The sequence below is a fragment of the Littorina saxatilis genome, linkage group LG1 (genome assembly GCF_037325665.1).
Source record: "Littorina saxatilis isolate snail1 linkage group LG1, US_GU_Lsax_2.0, whole genome shotgun sequence".
Lineage (NCBI taxonomy): Eukaryota > Metazoa > Mollusca > Gastropoda > Littorinimorpha > Littorinidae > Littorina > Littorina saxatilis.
The window spans coordinates 109,655,359-109,672,982 of NC_090245.1; the positions used below are offsets into that span (position 1 = coordinate 109,655,359).

Genomic DNA, 17,624 nt, shown 5'->3' on the forward strand with positions numbered 1-17,624 from the left:
TACAGCCTCTGTTGGGGAAGTGTGTAAGACAGTGTAGGATAAACAAAGCTAAAATCAATGCAGGTCAGCTGTCAAGGCTTCCCCTCTGCCGTACTGAGGTGACATAAGCTGTCAGCTTTTCTCTACACTGTTTTGTGAATGTCTTGTTTTGTAAACATTAAAACGTTCCAGTACCTTACGATTCATGTTTTTTTAATTATTTAATCAAATTAATGCTTCATCAAGAATGGAACAGAAAAGATCTTCTGTCTTTCACAAAATCTTTGTAGTAGTAGAAGAAATAGTTGACTGAGAGTTGATCTTACCAATGTCTTAAAATGTGCAAACACATAAATTCGTAAACAAGCTAACAGACTGAGGGAATTGTTTGTATTCTTTTGTCAATGCAGACTGCAAGCTGTTACCAATATTTTGTCCGCATGCAGTCTTGTTTGTAGTTGAATTCTTTTCTTTTCAAACGTTAACATTACAATCTCATTGTTGGAATAAAAAAGTATTTTCTAAGAGTAATAAGTTTGAGTTGGAGTTGTACCACCAGCTGAGTCTACATCTGTGACCAAGGCCATTCGCTTAAAAGATAAAATCACTTTTTCGGGTAGTCAAGACATAGAAACTCACTGCAACGAAGGCCTGAGTTTAAATAAACTATGTCACAAAACCCCACCTTATTACACGAAATGTACTTGATAAAAGGGAGGCAAAATTGCATGGTAAAGGGGATGTATTGCTACACTGGGACCATCTTTCCCCCATCCCCTGCTGCTCACTTTCCCCCTTTTAACACGCTTCTCACACTTGTTTGTCCAACATTTCTGTTCATTAACTTGTTTTACATTTACCTGCGGATCCTAACAACAAGACAGAATCAGGACTGAAAGTCGCTGCACATACCTGCGGATCCAAACAGGCTCAGTGGCTTCCCCCGGCCCTCCCTCGTAGGACGACTGCAGCGCCACCTGCTTGCTGCGCTGGATGGCGGACTTGATGTCAGCGATGGCCATGTCCAGTGCCTCGCGCTTGGCCTTCAGGTCGTTCATGATGGCCTGGGCGTCGATGTCGCGCGGACCCTTGGAGGTATCCTGTGGAACGGCATTGTGAGAATTAGTCAGACATTGACGTGGACCCTTGGAGGTATCCTGTGGAACGGCATTGTGAGAATTAGTCAGACATCGACGCGGACCCTTGGAGGTATCCTGCGGAACAGCATTGTGAGAATTAGTCAGACATCGACGTGGACCCTTGGAGGTATCCTGTGGAACGGCATTGTGAGAATTAGTCAGACATCCACGTGGACCCTTGGAGGTATCCTGTGGAACGGCATTGTGAGAATTAGTCAGACATCGACGCGGACCCTTGGAGGTATCCTGCCGAACGGCATTGTGAGAATTAGTCAGACATCGACGCGGACCCTTGGAGGTATCCTGCGGAACGGCATTGTGAGAATTAGTCAGACATTGACGTGGACCCTTGGAGGTATCCTGCGGAACGGCATTGTGAGAATTAGTCAGACATTGACGTGGACCCTTGGAGGTATGCTGCGGAACGGCATTGTGAGAATTAGTCAGACATCGACGCGGGCCCTTGGAGGTATCCTGCGGAACGGCATTGTGAGAATTAGTCAGACATCGACGTGGACCCTTGGAGGTATCCTGTGGAACGGCATTGTGAGAATTAGTCAGACATCGACGCGGACCCTTGGAGGTATCCTGCGGAACAGCATTGTGAGAATTAGTCAGACATTGACGTGGACCCTTGGAGGTATCCTGTGGAACGGCATTGTGAGAATTAGTCAGACATTGACGTGGACCCTTGGAGGTATCCTGTGGAACAGCATTGTGAGAATTAGTCAGACATGGACGTGGACCCTTGGAGGTATCCTGCGGAACGGCATTGTGAGAATTAAGTCAGACATCAACGCGGATCCTTGGAGGTATCCTGTGGAACGGCATTGTGAGAATTAGTCAGACATCGACGCGGACTTTTGGAGGTATCCTGCGGAACGGCATTGGGAGAATTAGTCAGACATCGACGCGGACCCTTGGAGGTATCGTGCGGAACGGCATTGTGAGAATTAGTCAGACATCGACGCGGACCCTTGGAGGTATCCTGCGGAACAGCATTGTGAGAATTAGTCAGACATCGACGTGGACCCTTGGAGGTATCCTGTGGAACGGCATTGTGAGAATTAGTCAGACATCGACGCGGACCCTTGGAGGTATCCTGCGGAACGGCATTGTGAGAATTAGTCAGACATTGACGTGGACCCTTGGAGGTATGCTGCGGAACGGCATTGTGAGAATTTATATAGTCAGACATTGACGTGGACCCTTGGAGGTATCCTGCGGAACGGCATTGTGAGAATTAGTCAGACATTGACGTGGACCCTTGGAGGTATCCTGCGGAACGGCATTGTGAGAATTAGTCAGACATCGACGTGGACCCTTGGAGGTATCCTGTGGAACGGCATTGTGAGAATTAGTCAGACATCCACGTGGACCCTTGGAGGTATCCTGTGGAACGGCATTGTGAGAATTAGTCAGACATCGACGCGGACCCTTGGAGGTATCCTGCGGAACAGCATTGTGAGAATGAGTCATCGGTGAAGTCTTCAGGGGTTGTGATGATGAGTAGTTAGTCATGTTTTACTGGTTTAATTAACTCATTGTTGACGAAATGCAGGAGATTAAATGTCTGTCTTGTACAAATTTAGTTCATGTCCCATAACAACAGTAAATACACACACACATACCCACGCAAGCACACACACACAAAAGTGTGTGTGTGTGTGTGTGTGTGTGTGTGTGTATGTGTGTGTGTGTGTGTGTGTGTGTATGTGTGTGTGTGTACGTGTGTGTGTGTGTGTGTGTGTGTCACTGTGTGTGTGTGTGTGCTTGTTGCATTAAGTCTGGCTATATGATATCATGTAAAGTTATACAAAGTATATTAGATTAACATTTTGTTGCAGGAATACATGTCCGGTAGTGCATTCTGGCTTGATGACTCAATATCAAATAGATCATTTAAGATGGCAGTTGGTCTCTTAAGCATGTGCCCTCTAACTAATTGCCTATAGATCTATCGTATGCAACTTAGACTGTTAGTTCTTGAGATTGCAAACACTTTACTACAGCAAATGAATGGGAAATCAAAGTCTACTATGCACAACGCCATTTGCTGTACTTGTTTTAAATTACATGCCCCCCCCCCCCCCCCCCCCCTCCAAAAAAACAACAACAGAAAACCACACATGCAATCCCAGTGCGATATAATCTAATTCCTTGACAAAAACATCTCATTGGGGGTGAAAACATCATCAACATTGTGAGCAGTATCAGTTTGTTGATGAAAGCCTGGTCGATTTAAAATGTCAGTTTTATAACTGTTATATTTCTTTATTTGTGAGGCTTGACTGACGTCATGGACACTCTGAAATTGAGCCCCAGAGACCTGAGATGACACTGGAGTTGTGTCCCTTTCCCTGAACTGAAAACACCACAACTTGATCACTGAGCAAAGGTGGACCAATCAATAGTGCCAATGGCTGAGACTGGCATCTTGGGCAGCCTTCTTTCTTCTCTCCCCCAAGGCCCCAGCTGAAGCCACCATGATGGTATCCCTTTCTACACCACCTTCCCCCCCCCCCTTTCTCCCCCCTCCACTCACCCTTTTTCTGTATTGATTTTTCACATGTCCACTCACCTGGTATTGCCTTTTCTGTTTCTATTTATACTGTAATTGTTATGTTTTCACCTTGGAATCAATATTAGAAACAATGTACAGTATGTACAGCAGGGCCTGTTTAGAAATCTACAGCTTGTCAACTGGATAGTGTCACAACACTGAATTCCACATGAGAAATGAGACAGTGACAAAAGGTCAGGTGTCATGTCTACTGTCCCGAATGACACACGATTGCTGACATTTCACCATTGCCAAAAGAATAGACAAATAAGAAATAGGTAGAAAATGAATGTGAAAACTGACTTTGATTGTTGATCAGTATTTTCTATACCACTAACAAATAATCTACTTACACATAGCTGTTTGGCAAATGTATGTTGCATGGGACACACTGACATGAAAGTGGAAGATGTTTTTCCCTCTAGAGAAACTACATATCAAGTTACACTTTTTGTGCTCTTCCATTCCAGTTGGCAATCAATTGTTAACGCATGTTATTAGAAAAAATAGAACGAAAACAGATTAGATAGAATGAAAAATGTACTGGTGATGTCATTTGGGACATACTGACATGAAAACGTCACCTTTTGTCATTGTCTCAAATTGTCAAGTCAGGCAGGAAGTCTTAAATTGGGGGGTCTTAACCTTTGCCGGATGCCGCTTTTGACTACACACGCCCGACGATGCGGGTTTGTCTGAACCCATACATTTGAAAGAGGGTTTTTAACCGTTTATTTCTCTAACGACAGGGTGGGTTCAGGGAAACCCACAGCGCTACTTCAGTGGGTGCATCGAGTTTCTCCCTTCACCGACTTCTTGCAGGGGAGGGAGAGGGGGAGGGAGAGACTGAGAGAGACTGAGAGACTAAGAAAGAGAGAGAGAGAGATAGACTAAGAAAGAGAGAGAGAGAGACTAAGAAAGAGAGAGAGAGAGACTAAGAAAGAGAGAGAGATAGACTAAGAAAGAGAGAGAGAGAGACTAAGAAAGAGAGAGAGAGAGACTAAGAAAGAGAGAGAGAGAGAGACTAAGAAAGAGAGAGAGAGAGACTAAGAAAGAGAGAGAGAGAGACTAAGAAAGAGAGAGAGAGACTAAGAAAGAGAGAGAGAGAGACTAAGAAAGAGAGAGAGACTAAGAAAGAGAGATACAGACTAAGAAAGAGAGAGAGAGAGACTAAGAAAGAGAGAGAGAGACTAAGAAAGAGAGAGAGAGAGACTAAGAAAGAGAAAGAGAGAGACTAAGAAAGAGAGAGAGACTAAGAAAGAGAGAGAGAGAGAGACTAAGAAAGAGAGAGAGAGATTAAGAAAGAGAGAGAGAGAGAGAGAGAGACTAAGAAAGAGAGAGACTAAGAAAGAGAGAGAGAGAGACTAAGAGAGAGAGAGAGAGAGACTAAGAAAGAGAGAGAGAGAGAGAGAGAGAGAGACTAAGAAAGAGAGAGAGAGAGACTAAGAAAGAGAGAGAGAGACTAAGAAAGAGAGAGAGAGACTAAGAAAGAGAGAGAGAGAGAGACTAAGAAAGAGAGAGGGAGAGACTAAGAGAGAGAGAGAGAGACTAAGAAAGAGAGAGAGACTAAGAAAGAGAGAGAGAGAGACTAAGAAAGAGAGAGAGAGACTAAGAAAGAGAGAGAGAGACTAAGAAAGAGAGAGAGAGAGACTAAGAAAGAGAGAGGGAGAGACTAAGAGAGAGAGAGAGAGACTAAGAAAGAGAGAGAGACTAAGAAAGAGAGAGAGAGAGACTAAGAAAGAGAGAGAGAGAGAGACTAAGAAAGAGAGAGAGAGACTAAGAAAGAGAGAGAGATAGACTAAGAAAGAGAGAGAGAGACTAAGAAAGAGAGAGAGACAAAGAAAGAGAGAGAGAGAGACTAAGAAAGAGAGAGAGAGAGAGACTAAGAAAGAGAGACAGAGAGAGAGACTAAGAGAGAGAGACAGAGAGAGAGACTAAGAGAGAGAGACAGAGAGACAGAGAGAGAGACAGAGAGACAGAGAGAGAGAGAGACAGAGAGAGACAGAGAGACAGAGAGAGAGAGACAGAAAGACAGAGAGAGACAGAGAGAGACAGACAGTCAGATAGACAGACAGTCAGATAGACGGATAGACAGATAGACGGATAGACAGATAGACAGACAGACAGAGCAACTGACAACAGACATACAGACAGAGAGATACGGACAGACAGACAGAGAGACAGACAGAGAGACAGACAGTCTCTTGGAGACAAACAGGCAGACAGACACTGTTCCGCTGCTTTGGTAATTATGGGTGTAGCAGAACCCGCGCCGTCGGCAGAGGGATAGTTACAATCACTACTACTCTTTAAAAGTATGGGTTTGCGTGAACCCGCGCAATCGGTAGTGTTTATGTTAATTAACATAATCAATTAATTTTAATGTTTTGTTATGTACACACTAAAAATTTGCAGACAGAGAGCAAATTATGTGTGTGAGAGATACTTAAAATTTCAAAACGATACCTTTAATGGTTCCAGAGTTACAATGATTTTAGTGTGTCTCTGGGTACAGGTGAACCCAGGAAGCACGGCAAAGGTTAAAGTATGATGTGTAAACCAAACTGGTATCAAAAGATGGGGCTTACTTTGCCCTATATATCATATATAGGTGAGGTATTGAATCTCAAAAACTTCAGAGAAAATGTGAAAAATGTGAAAAATAGCTGTTTTTTAGGCAACATTTATGGCCCCTGCGACCTTGACCTTGAAGCAAGGTCAAGATGCTATGTATGTTTTTTGGGGCCTTGTCATCATACACCATCTTGCCAAATTTGGTACTGATAGACTGAATAGTGTCCAAGAAATATCCAACGTTAAAGTTTTCCGGACGGACGTCCGGACGGACGGACGGACGGACGGACGTCCGGACGGACGGACGGACGGACGACTCGGGTGAGTACATAGACTCACTTTTGCTTCGCATGTGAGTCAAAAAGGAGGTTCCACTGTACTGCAATAAGCGGTGACCCACAGCCACACACAGCAGGAAGTCAGCACAATAAGCGGTGACCCACAGCCACACACCGCAGGATGTCAGAACAATAAGCGGTGACCCACAGCCACACACAGCAGGAAGTCAGCACAATAAGCGGTGACCCACAGCCACACACAGCAGGAAGTCAGCACAATAAGCGGTGACCCACAGCCACACACAGCAGGAAGTCAGCACAATAAGCCATGACCCTCAGCCACACACAGCAGGAAGTCAGCACAATAAGCGGTGACCCTCACCCACACACAGCAGGAAGTCAGCACAATAAGCGGTGACCCACAGCCACACACAGCAGGAAGTCAGCACAATAAGCCGTGACCCACAGCCACACACAGCAGGAAGTCAGCACAATAAGCGCTGACCCACAGCCACACACAGCAGGAAGTCAGCACAATAAGCGGTGGCCCACAGCCACACACAGCAGGAAGTCAGCACAATAAGCGGTGACCCACAGCCACACACAGCAGGAAGTCAGCACAATAAGCGGTGACCCACAGTCACACACAGCAGGAAGTCAGCACAATAAGCGGTGACCCACAGCCACACACCGCAGGAAGTCAGCACAATAAGCGGTGACCCACAGCCACACACCGCAGGAAGTCAGCACAATAAGCGGTGACCCACAGCCACACACAGCAGGAAGTCAGCACAATAAGCGGTGGCCCACAGCCACACACAGCAGGAAGTCAGCACAATAAGCCGTGACCCACAGCCACACACAGCAGGATGTCAGCACAATAAGCCGTGACCCACAGCCACACACAGCAGGAAGTCAGCACAATAAGCGGTGGCCCACAGCCACACACAGCAGGATGTCAGCACAATAAGCGGTGGCCCACAGCCACACACAGCAGGATGTCAGCACAATAAGCGGTGGCCCACAGCCACACACAGCAGGATGTCAGCACAATAAGCGGTGGCCCACAGCCACACACAGCAGGATGTCAGCACAATAAGTGGTGACCCACAGCCACACACAGCAGGAAGTCAGCACAATAAGCGGTGACCCTCAGCCACACACAGCAGGATGTCAGCACAATAAGCGGTGACCCACAGCCACACACAGCAGGAAGTCAGCACAATAAGCGGTGACCCACAGTCACACACAGCAGGAAGTCAGCACAATAAGCCGTGACCCACAGCCACACACAGCAGGAAGTCAGCACAATAAGCGGTGACCCACAGCCACACACAGCAGGAAGTCAGCACTCCTTGACCTGGAAACTTTTCTCTGTCAACTGTGTTATTGTCTGTTGAACTCATGCACAATTTACAGTGCATGTAATATGTGCTCTAAATCTTTGAGTGTCGAAACTCCCTTCTTTCAGACCATTTTTGTTACTTCACCGTCAAAAGAGCAGATCTATACTTTTCATTCTTCAAGAAATTTTCCCTCAGAGCATCCATAATCCACAGGGCCATGGCATCTCACACTCGAAACTCATAACAGATAGTGAGATACCTGCGTTAATATAAAAAACGCTGGCGCTGGACCCGAGTACTCTTCAGACTGGCTCGCTCCCCCAGTATGAAAGTTTTTGTCTTGTGCACGTGGATTTAAAAAAAAAAAAATTATTTATTTTACACAATTAAAAAAATTATTAGAGTAAAATAAAACATTAAAATGTTCATAATAAACAATAGTAAACAAGAATTAAAAAAAAAAAAAAAAAAAAAAATAGACCGCCCATGCTGGGAATCGAACCCGGATCCCTTGGATGTAAAAAAAAAAATAAATAAATAAAAAAATTATTTATTTATTTTACACAATTAAAAAAATTATTACAGTAAAATAAAACATTAAAACGTTCATAATAAACAACAGTAAACAAGAATTTATTATAAAAAAAAAATAAAAATAAAAATATAAAAAAAAAATAGACAGCCCATGCCGTGAATCGAACCCAGATCACTTTAGCCATAGTCGGAAACGCTTTCGACCAAGCCACCAATTCTATCATTCGCCAGTGAACTCAAATGCCTATACTCCTCGCGCACAGTGGTACACGCACGCAAAGCATGCACGCACGCAAAGCCTGGTGTCGCTGTCGCTGGCTGGCTGGCGGATTAGCCGAACGGCTGTTCTATCCCACCGCGAATTGCGCCCGCCGTTAAGAGTGGATTTTGTGATTTATTTGGCATGTAGGTCCCAGGTAACATTATGAAGTTTTAATACGATCATTCGGACCTATTATCAAGTTAGTGTATCAACTTTTGAAAGAACTGCGCCCATATATAATAACTGTATCTGAGACCTGGCTGTTGGACAAAGTTGACCAAGACTGCATCTGCTTAAAAGGTTACCACCCTCCAGTTAGACGTGATAGGCCCGGGGATTCCCACGGCGGCGTAGCCGTTTATGTAAATAGTAATCTGATTTGCAAACCGAGGATCGACTTGTGTATACCTGATTTGGAAGCGATCTGGATTGAGACTAAGTTGGGTCAAGATACTCTTCTCGTTGGTGTGTTTTATAGACCACCGAGTGCAACCGTCGACCATTGGCTTCTTATCAACGATTCCGTTCAACTTGCCATGAATACCCCACATAAGTTTATTATCTTTGGTGATCTCAACGCTGATTGTACTGTTAACCCCCCGTTTCATCTGCGGGAATTAATGAACACAAACAGTTTATCTCAGTTGATATCAGAACCCACTCGAATAACCGATACCTCGTCAACTATAATCGATCTGGTATTAACTCCGTGTCCTAACTTGGTAAAAAGAGTTGGTGTTCTACCACCTGTATGCAGTGACCACTCGTGTCCTTTTGTATATTTGAATTATGACTTACCGTCGGGTGGTTCATTCAAACGAACACTATATAATTATTCCAAAATCGATGTTGACAAGTTGTTGCAAGATATGGAAAGTGTAGATTGGAATAATATAGTCGATTTAGAATCCATTGATGACGCCGCTGAAATGTTTTCCGATAAGTTAATGATGATAGCTAAAGAATGTATGCCTGTAAAGGTAGTGACAATGAACGGACACGATGCTGTATGGATCACCGAGGAAATCAAAAAGTTGATTAGGAAAAAGCAATATATTCACGCATTAGCCAAACGTCTGGATACTGTATGGTGCTGGTCTCTTTTCCGACGGTTGAGAAATAATTTGACTGATGTTATAAGAAAAAGGAAAGAAGAGCACATTAGGGAACTAGAAAATAGAATATTGTCACCTCATAATTTTGGCAATAAAGACTGGTGGAAGGTAGTCAACTCTTTTTTGAAAAAGAAAGGAATGAGTACAAATGAGATTCCGCCCATTGAAAGCAATGGAATTGTGTATTACTCTGCAGAGGACAAAGCCGAGGTTTTTAATGAAGCATTTCTACGACAGTCGCATATACAAGGTCATGATGATGACGTTCCACCAGTTGAAGAAGAGCCCATTTCCATTAGTCCTCTCGTGATAACTACCGAAATGGTGTACGCTGTTCTAAACAACCTCGATGTTAGGAAAGCAGTAGGTCCTGATTTGGTTCACAATAAACTTCTTAAACTTGCTGCTTGTATTATTTCAAATCCGCTTGCAACCCTTTTCCAGAGATCGTTGGCTGAGGGAAAGTTTCCGAAAATTTGGAAAGTAGCTCATGTGAATCCCATTTATAAGAAAGGTGAAAAAGAACACTGCAGTAACTATCGTCCGATTTCATTACTCAGTTGCATTGGAAAAGTATTGGAAAAATGTGTTCAAGCCCATGTTTTTCGATATCTCACAGAGAATGATTTATTAACAGTTTCTCAGTCAGGGTTTATTCCTGGTGATTCAACTAGTTTCCAGTTGTTGAGTATGTATGACGATTTTTGTCAATCCTTAGATAAGCAGTTGACGACTCAGGCTGTTTTCTGTGATATATCAAAAGCCTTCGACAGAGTGTGGCACAAGGGTTTGTTGCATAAATTATATGCTATAGGCATAAGAGGTGTTTTATTAAAATGGTTTGAAGATTATTTGACAGGCAGGTTACAAGCCGTTGTTATCCAAGGCAGGAAATCGACATACGGACGTGTTTGTTCAGGTGTTCCCCAAGGTTCTGTTCTGGGGCCCTTGTTGTTCCTTGTGTACATTAACGATATTGTCATTAATATCGAATCTGTCATTAAACTTTTTGCTGATGATACCAGTTTGTATGTGAGGACAGGCACAATACTGAGCAATGAAATTCTGACATGAGCATCAAAAATAAAAAATGCTCAGATGGAAAAGTCTATGATTGTAATGGGAGCTAAAACACAGCTTTACCGGAAATAAAAGTCAAAACATAATTGCCTTCATGTCTCTTTCCTTTATTGATCGTCAATCATAGGTATGCATGGACAATGATGTAAGTATTTGGTGGACACCAACTGCAAGATATTTCTATCAAGTTAAAACTTTTGGAATCTTTGATTTTGTCTAGTGTTTGAGTTACATTTTATCCATAAAATCCAGCCAGACAGCACCTACATTTTGTGTAAATCAATTGAGCAAGAAATAGTTGTTGTGAAGACACCATTACTTACATCATTTGGCAAGTCCATCACTTTTTTACAAGAACAAGATTAGGCAGCATTGTAATGCTGCTGATTTAATTGATCACCTTTCTGGTAGACCATGCAACACAACTGAAAACAAAAGTGAAGGCCTGAAAATAATATGGCAAGTGAATCAGATGTAGCGTAAGTTATGAAGACACCAAGCGTAAGTTATGAAGACACCAAAATTGTGAAGTCTGTTATGCTTGAATTCTAGTACTCTTGAAATCTAGTCTGGTGTGTAAGAGGTTCCTGATACAGTTTGAAATGATCTCACTCATTCGATTCATTGCAACAATGGCAAATATTCACAGTTACAGGCAAAGTCTGAAAATTATTACGTAAGTTATTTTTGACACCAGAATTGTTGTGTCCAACATTACCAACATCATCAATTTAAACAAATGCTGGTGATTTTGCATAAAACATGAACAAAAGTAGTTGCCTGTTGGGTAACTCAACTGAATACAGCAAAATCAATTAGGGATCGATGATTCTTGAAGTTCGTCTGTCTGGAAAAACTCTTGAGATGTCGTAAGTTTGCGCGAAACGCCAAAGACACGAACAACTTCCAGGTCAAAATACCTCCTCTCAATGCATTGTGGGAAAGGTGAAGGCCATTTATTCTTAATCTGTGGAAATTTCCGCAGTGCATTGAGTCGATTGACATTCGTTTGTGTGCCTGTGTCGACTTCGCGTTAGATTTTGGAAGTGCAAAAACGTAAGTAACGCAGTGACGCAAAACGTCGGATATTGCCTTTCACACATTCTTTCACAACGCTAGGTCTTTTGATTGCTTTTATTTGTGCTAGATTGTGTCATTTTATTCAGTAACTTTCAATTATCAGTGGAAATATCGAGTTGCATGTGAAAGATATGATGATGGTATGGACTTAGATCAGCGTGTGAAGTGAGACACGAAGCATTACTTACAGAATGCAATTTTTTCGTCCACGCTAACGACACATTTTACGGTAAAGAAAGAAAATGAGCATATCTAATTGTTAAATACACTTAGTTTGACCAAAATAAATACAAACATGACACTACAAACTGCTTCACTTACCATTGTGCTTTCTCAAACAAGACCACTCATTTTTGTCAGGTTTCAGTGGCCATTTTAAGTTGTATTTTCAATAGAAAATAATCAAAAACAAAATAACCATCAACAGAAAAAATAATCTGTAAAATGATATTAATTCTTTATTCTCTCTTTAATCACAATGCAACAACATTAACAACCAGAAGAAAACAGTTCTTTGCAAAAAAAAATCCAGAAAGTGGCTACCATTCATTTTGTACTTTTTGCTCAGTATTGTGCCTGACCTCATTTATCTCTAAATGATGCAAACACGCGGACACAGATCTTAAATGCAGACTTAGCCAAAATTGCACACTGGGCGGAAAAATGGAAAGTTAATTTCAATAATTTAAAAACAGATTTGATGACCTTTTCTGGAAATAGAATGCCTGAAACCCTTCCTCTTGTATTTGATGGAACAATTCTGAGAGAAAACCACGTTCACAAACATCTTGGTGTACTGATTCAGAGCGACTGCAAATGGGAATCACATGTTCAGTCAATTATATCTAAAGTACGTGTTCTTCTCTCATGTTTTCGGTCCTATAAGTATCGCCTTAGCCGAAAGGCACTTGAACTTATGTATAAATCTTTTATTATTCCCCATTTTGATTTTTCTGACGTCATTTGGGATAACTGTTCTGACAGATTAGCTACTTTATTAGAAAACTTGCATCTTGATGCCATAAGAACCATTATAGGTGCAGTTCGTGGCACGAGTCACCAAAAAGTGTACGATGAATCAGGATTTACAACACTGAAGGAGAGGCGAAAAAGACACAAATTGATTTTGTATTTCAAATTAGTTAATGCACGCGTGCCACCATACTTACTAGAACGTCTGCCTCCTCTCGTTGCTTCTGTGAACCCTTACTATAGACGAAGACCACTTGACAGACAGACTCCCCACTCTCGAACTGAATTGTATAAAAAGTCATTTTTTCTGTCTTCGACTTCCCTGTGGAATGAGCTTCCAGATACTGTAAAACAACTTGATTCTATTGGGTTATTTAAAAAACGTATTAGTTCTGATGATTCTGTTGTTCCCTCGTATAGATACACATCTGATCGAAAATCAGAAATTATCCATTGCAGACTGAGATTGAGGATCAGCAGTGATCTATTTGACAGACATTTAATTCCCGACCCGTCATGCACTTGTGGTTATCGTGTTGAAAATGCGGAGCACTATATTTTTCATTGCCCCTTATCTCTTCAAATACGTGAAGTCACCTTGTCAACACTGCCCAACTATGATTTGCTAACCGCTGATGATTTTCTGTATGGCAATAGAGACAAGTCAGACAGCGAAAATGCATTGATATTTGACCAGTTATTCAGGTTTATCTTATTAAGCAAACGTTTTGAATAATGAATGCATTTATCTCATCCATGTTCGAAACGACCATGTGCAGTACTGTTTACATTTCCTTGTTCTGGTAGTATTCTATTTTCAACCATGTGGAAGTCATTGTATGCGTGTTTGTGCGAGTGAGTGTGCGAGCGCGTGTGAGTACTGTTGTTAGTTTAGCATTGGTTTTTTTTTTCTTTTGTTTTTTTTTCCTTTTATTGTTACATGTTTGTCTACCATAATTTACCATTATTATTTTGACATTATTTCAAATTTGTTATATTAAAATCGTCCGCCAAATTTCATTTGCTTTTAAGAGTACGCTTATAAGCCTAGCTTGTTGTGCTCCATGTTCCTTATTTCATGTATGCGGTAATAGTACCAATGGAATTTATTGAATAAACTTGTTTAAACCAACTGCGCCCAGTAGTTTCCCAGCAATAAGCTGTTAAGTCGAGACAGACAGACAGACAGACACACACACACACACACACAGACACACAATTAAAGTCTGCTGGACCCTCCTACTGCGTACTCGGGGATAAATAATATAAAATGAATACTCACAGTCACACCCACATATTTGCCTGACTAACTGTACTTTTCCAACAGTGACGGCCCTTTGCAAAGTTTGAACTGAACTGACTGGCTGATCCAAAGCCAAAGGTGAGCAGCATCTCATTTAAGTAACTCAGCACAGCACACCTTGAAGCTATTATCTTCCCTGTCTCCAACAATACCAACCCATCAGATCACAGCTCACATTCACACTTCCCTCTGTCTCTTACAATACTAAGCGATGAGACTGGAGTGAGAGCAATGGTCACAGTCACAGTGACACCTAGACTGGATCAGTTGGTCGGTGTTCAGTGTGTGGAAACGCTAATACCATTATCAGCCATAGAGACCTGTGATTGTGGCCCCTGATCTGTCCTTTCTTGTCCACCTTTCATGCATTGTGGCTGGCCTCACAGGGGCTTCACTGGGTCACGTGGGAGGGGGGATCCAGTGCAAACCAGTCAGGTGTGACTTGTAAGGTTGTGTAACACAAACACTTCTCCCTCAAGCTTCAGTTGTAAGTTAACAATGAAGCCCTGAGAGTGGATTTCAGCCCAGCTGATAACAGTGTAGCCATTGTTGTGTGAAATTCAGTGAGTCTCACTTCCTGTTTGTCAAACTTCACAACTGCAGTGCAATGAGACAGTTCAAACAAGAATGGATTTTTATGTTTGTACTTTTAGCCGTATCCGCATCATCTTCTCCTACTCCTGGTAAGTCAGTATGAGATTATGCTTCTGAACAGACAGACAAAAGACAGACACACACACACATGCACACCCTTAAACTTTAACAAACAAGCAAATGCACACACAAACAATCACATAAAAAAATAGAAGGCAGACAAACAAACGCAAAAAACAAACGCAAAAAACAAACGCATAAACAATCACACAAACATACATAAAATGAAAAGGCAGACAAAGAAACAAGACAACAAACATGTGATTGTCAATGCTTACCTGGTCCTCCTCGTCGCCTGATCCCTTGTTCATCTCCTGGTCAATGTCGGCCTTCTGTTTGTTGCGCAGGCGGTGTGAGGGGGAGGTGTGGTCAACGCTCTGTCCCTCCTCCACATCACTCCCCTGGCTGCTGGACAACCCATCCTCCACCGTAGGAAATCCGGGCGTAGAGTTTTCTCCATCGGACGTCACGCTCTCCACCTCCACACTGTCGCACTCCGTGGCCTCGGGGGACAGCGTGAACGCCTTTCTGCCCTCGTGTTGACACGAGTCCGAGTTGAGAGGGATTTCCGTCAGCGAGTCTTCACACACTCTCTCTTGAGCCACATGTCCGTTCAGATCGGTCAGAATTTTCTGGTGCAGAACTTTTTCCGGGGAGGGTTCGCGCGAGCTGTCTATAGAGTCACTGCCATGGCTGTTGCGCTTCAGGTTGAGCGAGTCGTTTGAGCTGGAGTACGCCAGACGCATTCCCACGTAAGAGTTCCCGTGCTGCACCCGGGCGTACTTCACGTAATCGTATTCATTCTCGATGTCCACGTTTCGCCGCAGAGGAGCAATGATCTCCAGTTTTCCTGCCTCCTCCACCTTCCCTGACTCTTTTTCCTCGAATCCTGAGGGCAGTTTAGACTGCGACTGAACGTCAACCCCTTCCCCACACCCCTCCAGCTCTCTCTCTGAACTGGAGCCATCCCGCTTTCCCGCCTGGTCGCAGACTCTGCGTGCGAGGCCTGGTGACTGCTTCAGGTTCTTCATCTTGGGCTTGATGGACAGAGGTTGTAGAGGCGGAGTGTTGGCGCTACTCTCGTAGTTCTTCACCTCTCCCACCACAGGGATGTTGTTGCGAATCTCAAGACTGTTGCGCTTCTTGGTGACGGCTCCGTTCATCTCGTCCACACCATTCCCCGTGGTGCCCGGCAGAGGAGACTTTTTCCGCCGTACGACCGCAGAGGGGTCTTGAGCGGAAGGAGAGTCGGACACGGTCAAACTCTGCAGAGTCTTCTTGGACAGGGCAGTGTCCGGGGTGTCCCCACCGCTTCTCTTTCCTTCCCTCGACCTCTCCCTCCTCCTGTCCGAGCCCCCGGACACAGGCGTTATCACTTTAGAAGGTGAAAGGTCATCCCGCCTACTGTCCTCGCTGTCAGTGTTGTTTCCTTTCGGCATGTTCTTCATCCTCCAGGTGGCGTAGTGCTCCGACAAAGGAAGGTCCGAGGCTTCGAATGTCTCCATGTCGTCGGGAGGAAGGTCGTTGTCAAAGTCTGGTGGGTAGGAGTCGGTGCTGTCGTCGCTGCCTCTCCGAGACAGCATGCTGGTGCTGGTGCTGGTGCTATCCCCGTCCTCCAGGAGGTTCTGGTACGACAGCGAGCTGATCTCACTGGCGTGGCGAGAGTTGTCCCCTCCCAAGTGCACCTCGATGCTGAAATTGTCAGCCGCATCATCCAGAGTGGATGTGACTGACTGGTCAAACATGTGTGAGGCGGAGGGAGGTGAGCCCCCGCCGGACGCTTGCAGCTGGTCATCCTCACGACCGTCACCGTCAGACACGTTGTCACAGGAGGCTCGGTCCTCAGCGTCAGACATCTTGGAGTCTGGGGTCACAGCAATCAAAATCTGAAACAATGAAATTGACCTGTAGTACACACATATAATATATATAATATATAAGGCCAAAAGTTTCTTTCCTGATGTTAAGGTCAACAAAATTAGGGTCGGTAGGTTTTTTGTTGTTTTTGAAAATAAAATTTAAGGATTAAAGTTGTTTTTTTTGTTACCAAGACGCATTTGCTTTTTATTGGTGGTAACTGAAACTGGTACAAGCTTTTCCCCTTGGATGTTCAGAAGAGTTGCTTTTCTTGTATAGTGTGCAAAATCAATTCTGCCGTTTTCAGGAACCCTTTCGCTGCCAGCACGACGTCACCTCAATCCATATTCCCGTTACTATTTTTAGTCCACAACGCTCAATCCATATTCCCGTTACTATTTTTACTACATACACGCACACACACGCAATCGCGCGCGCGCGCGCACACACATACATATTTTTGTATTAACGGGCATATGCAGATTTACATGCCCGCTTATGTGCGTTGACATGTTAATATGTTAGCAAGTAGATTAATTGTTTTTCTGTTTTCAACATCCGATGTGGTAAGTTCTGGATCGACGCAAGTTAGTTTCCTTTCTCAGTTGATAGGGTTGTCCCTATGGTTGAAAACAATGTTTATACAAGTTCATCACTGTAAAACAGGCGGTTCATGAAAAGTACATATATCTTTTACACAGTTGTACTTGTAGTCAAATTTACATTCAAAAGTTAAACACGTCCCGGACGTGATCGGAGGAATGTTACATCAACTATAAGGTGTTGTCACATCTGACATTTATTTGGTGACAGTGTTTCAATCAATATGAGGCTTATATCGCGCGTATTCCATGGGTACAGTTCTAAGCGCAGGGATTTATTTTTTAT

General features: G+C 43.4%; 1 protein-coding gene across 3 annotated transcripts in view; it reads right to left on the reverse strand.

The window, feature by feature from the left end:
- Window positions 1–17,624, reverse strand: part of LOC138949824 (uncharacterized) — a 209,577-nt gene that overhangs the window by 190,659 nt on the left and 1,294 nt on the right. For all 3 annotated transcript variants that reach the window (XM_070321607.1, XM_070321613.1, XM_070321603.1), the window contains exons 2-3: window positions 15,158–16,765; window positions 892–1,079 (exon numbers count right to left, since the gene is read on the reverse strand). In XM_070321607.1, the coding sequence (XP_070177708.1) occupies window positions 892–1,079; window positions 15,158–16,735 (1,766 nt within the window). In that variant the 5' untranslated portion in view covers window positions 16,736–16,765. The remainder of the gene's footprint in view (window positions 1–891; window positions 1,080–15,157; window positions 16,766–17,624) is intronic.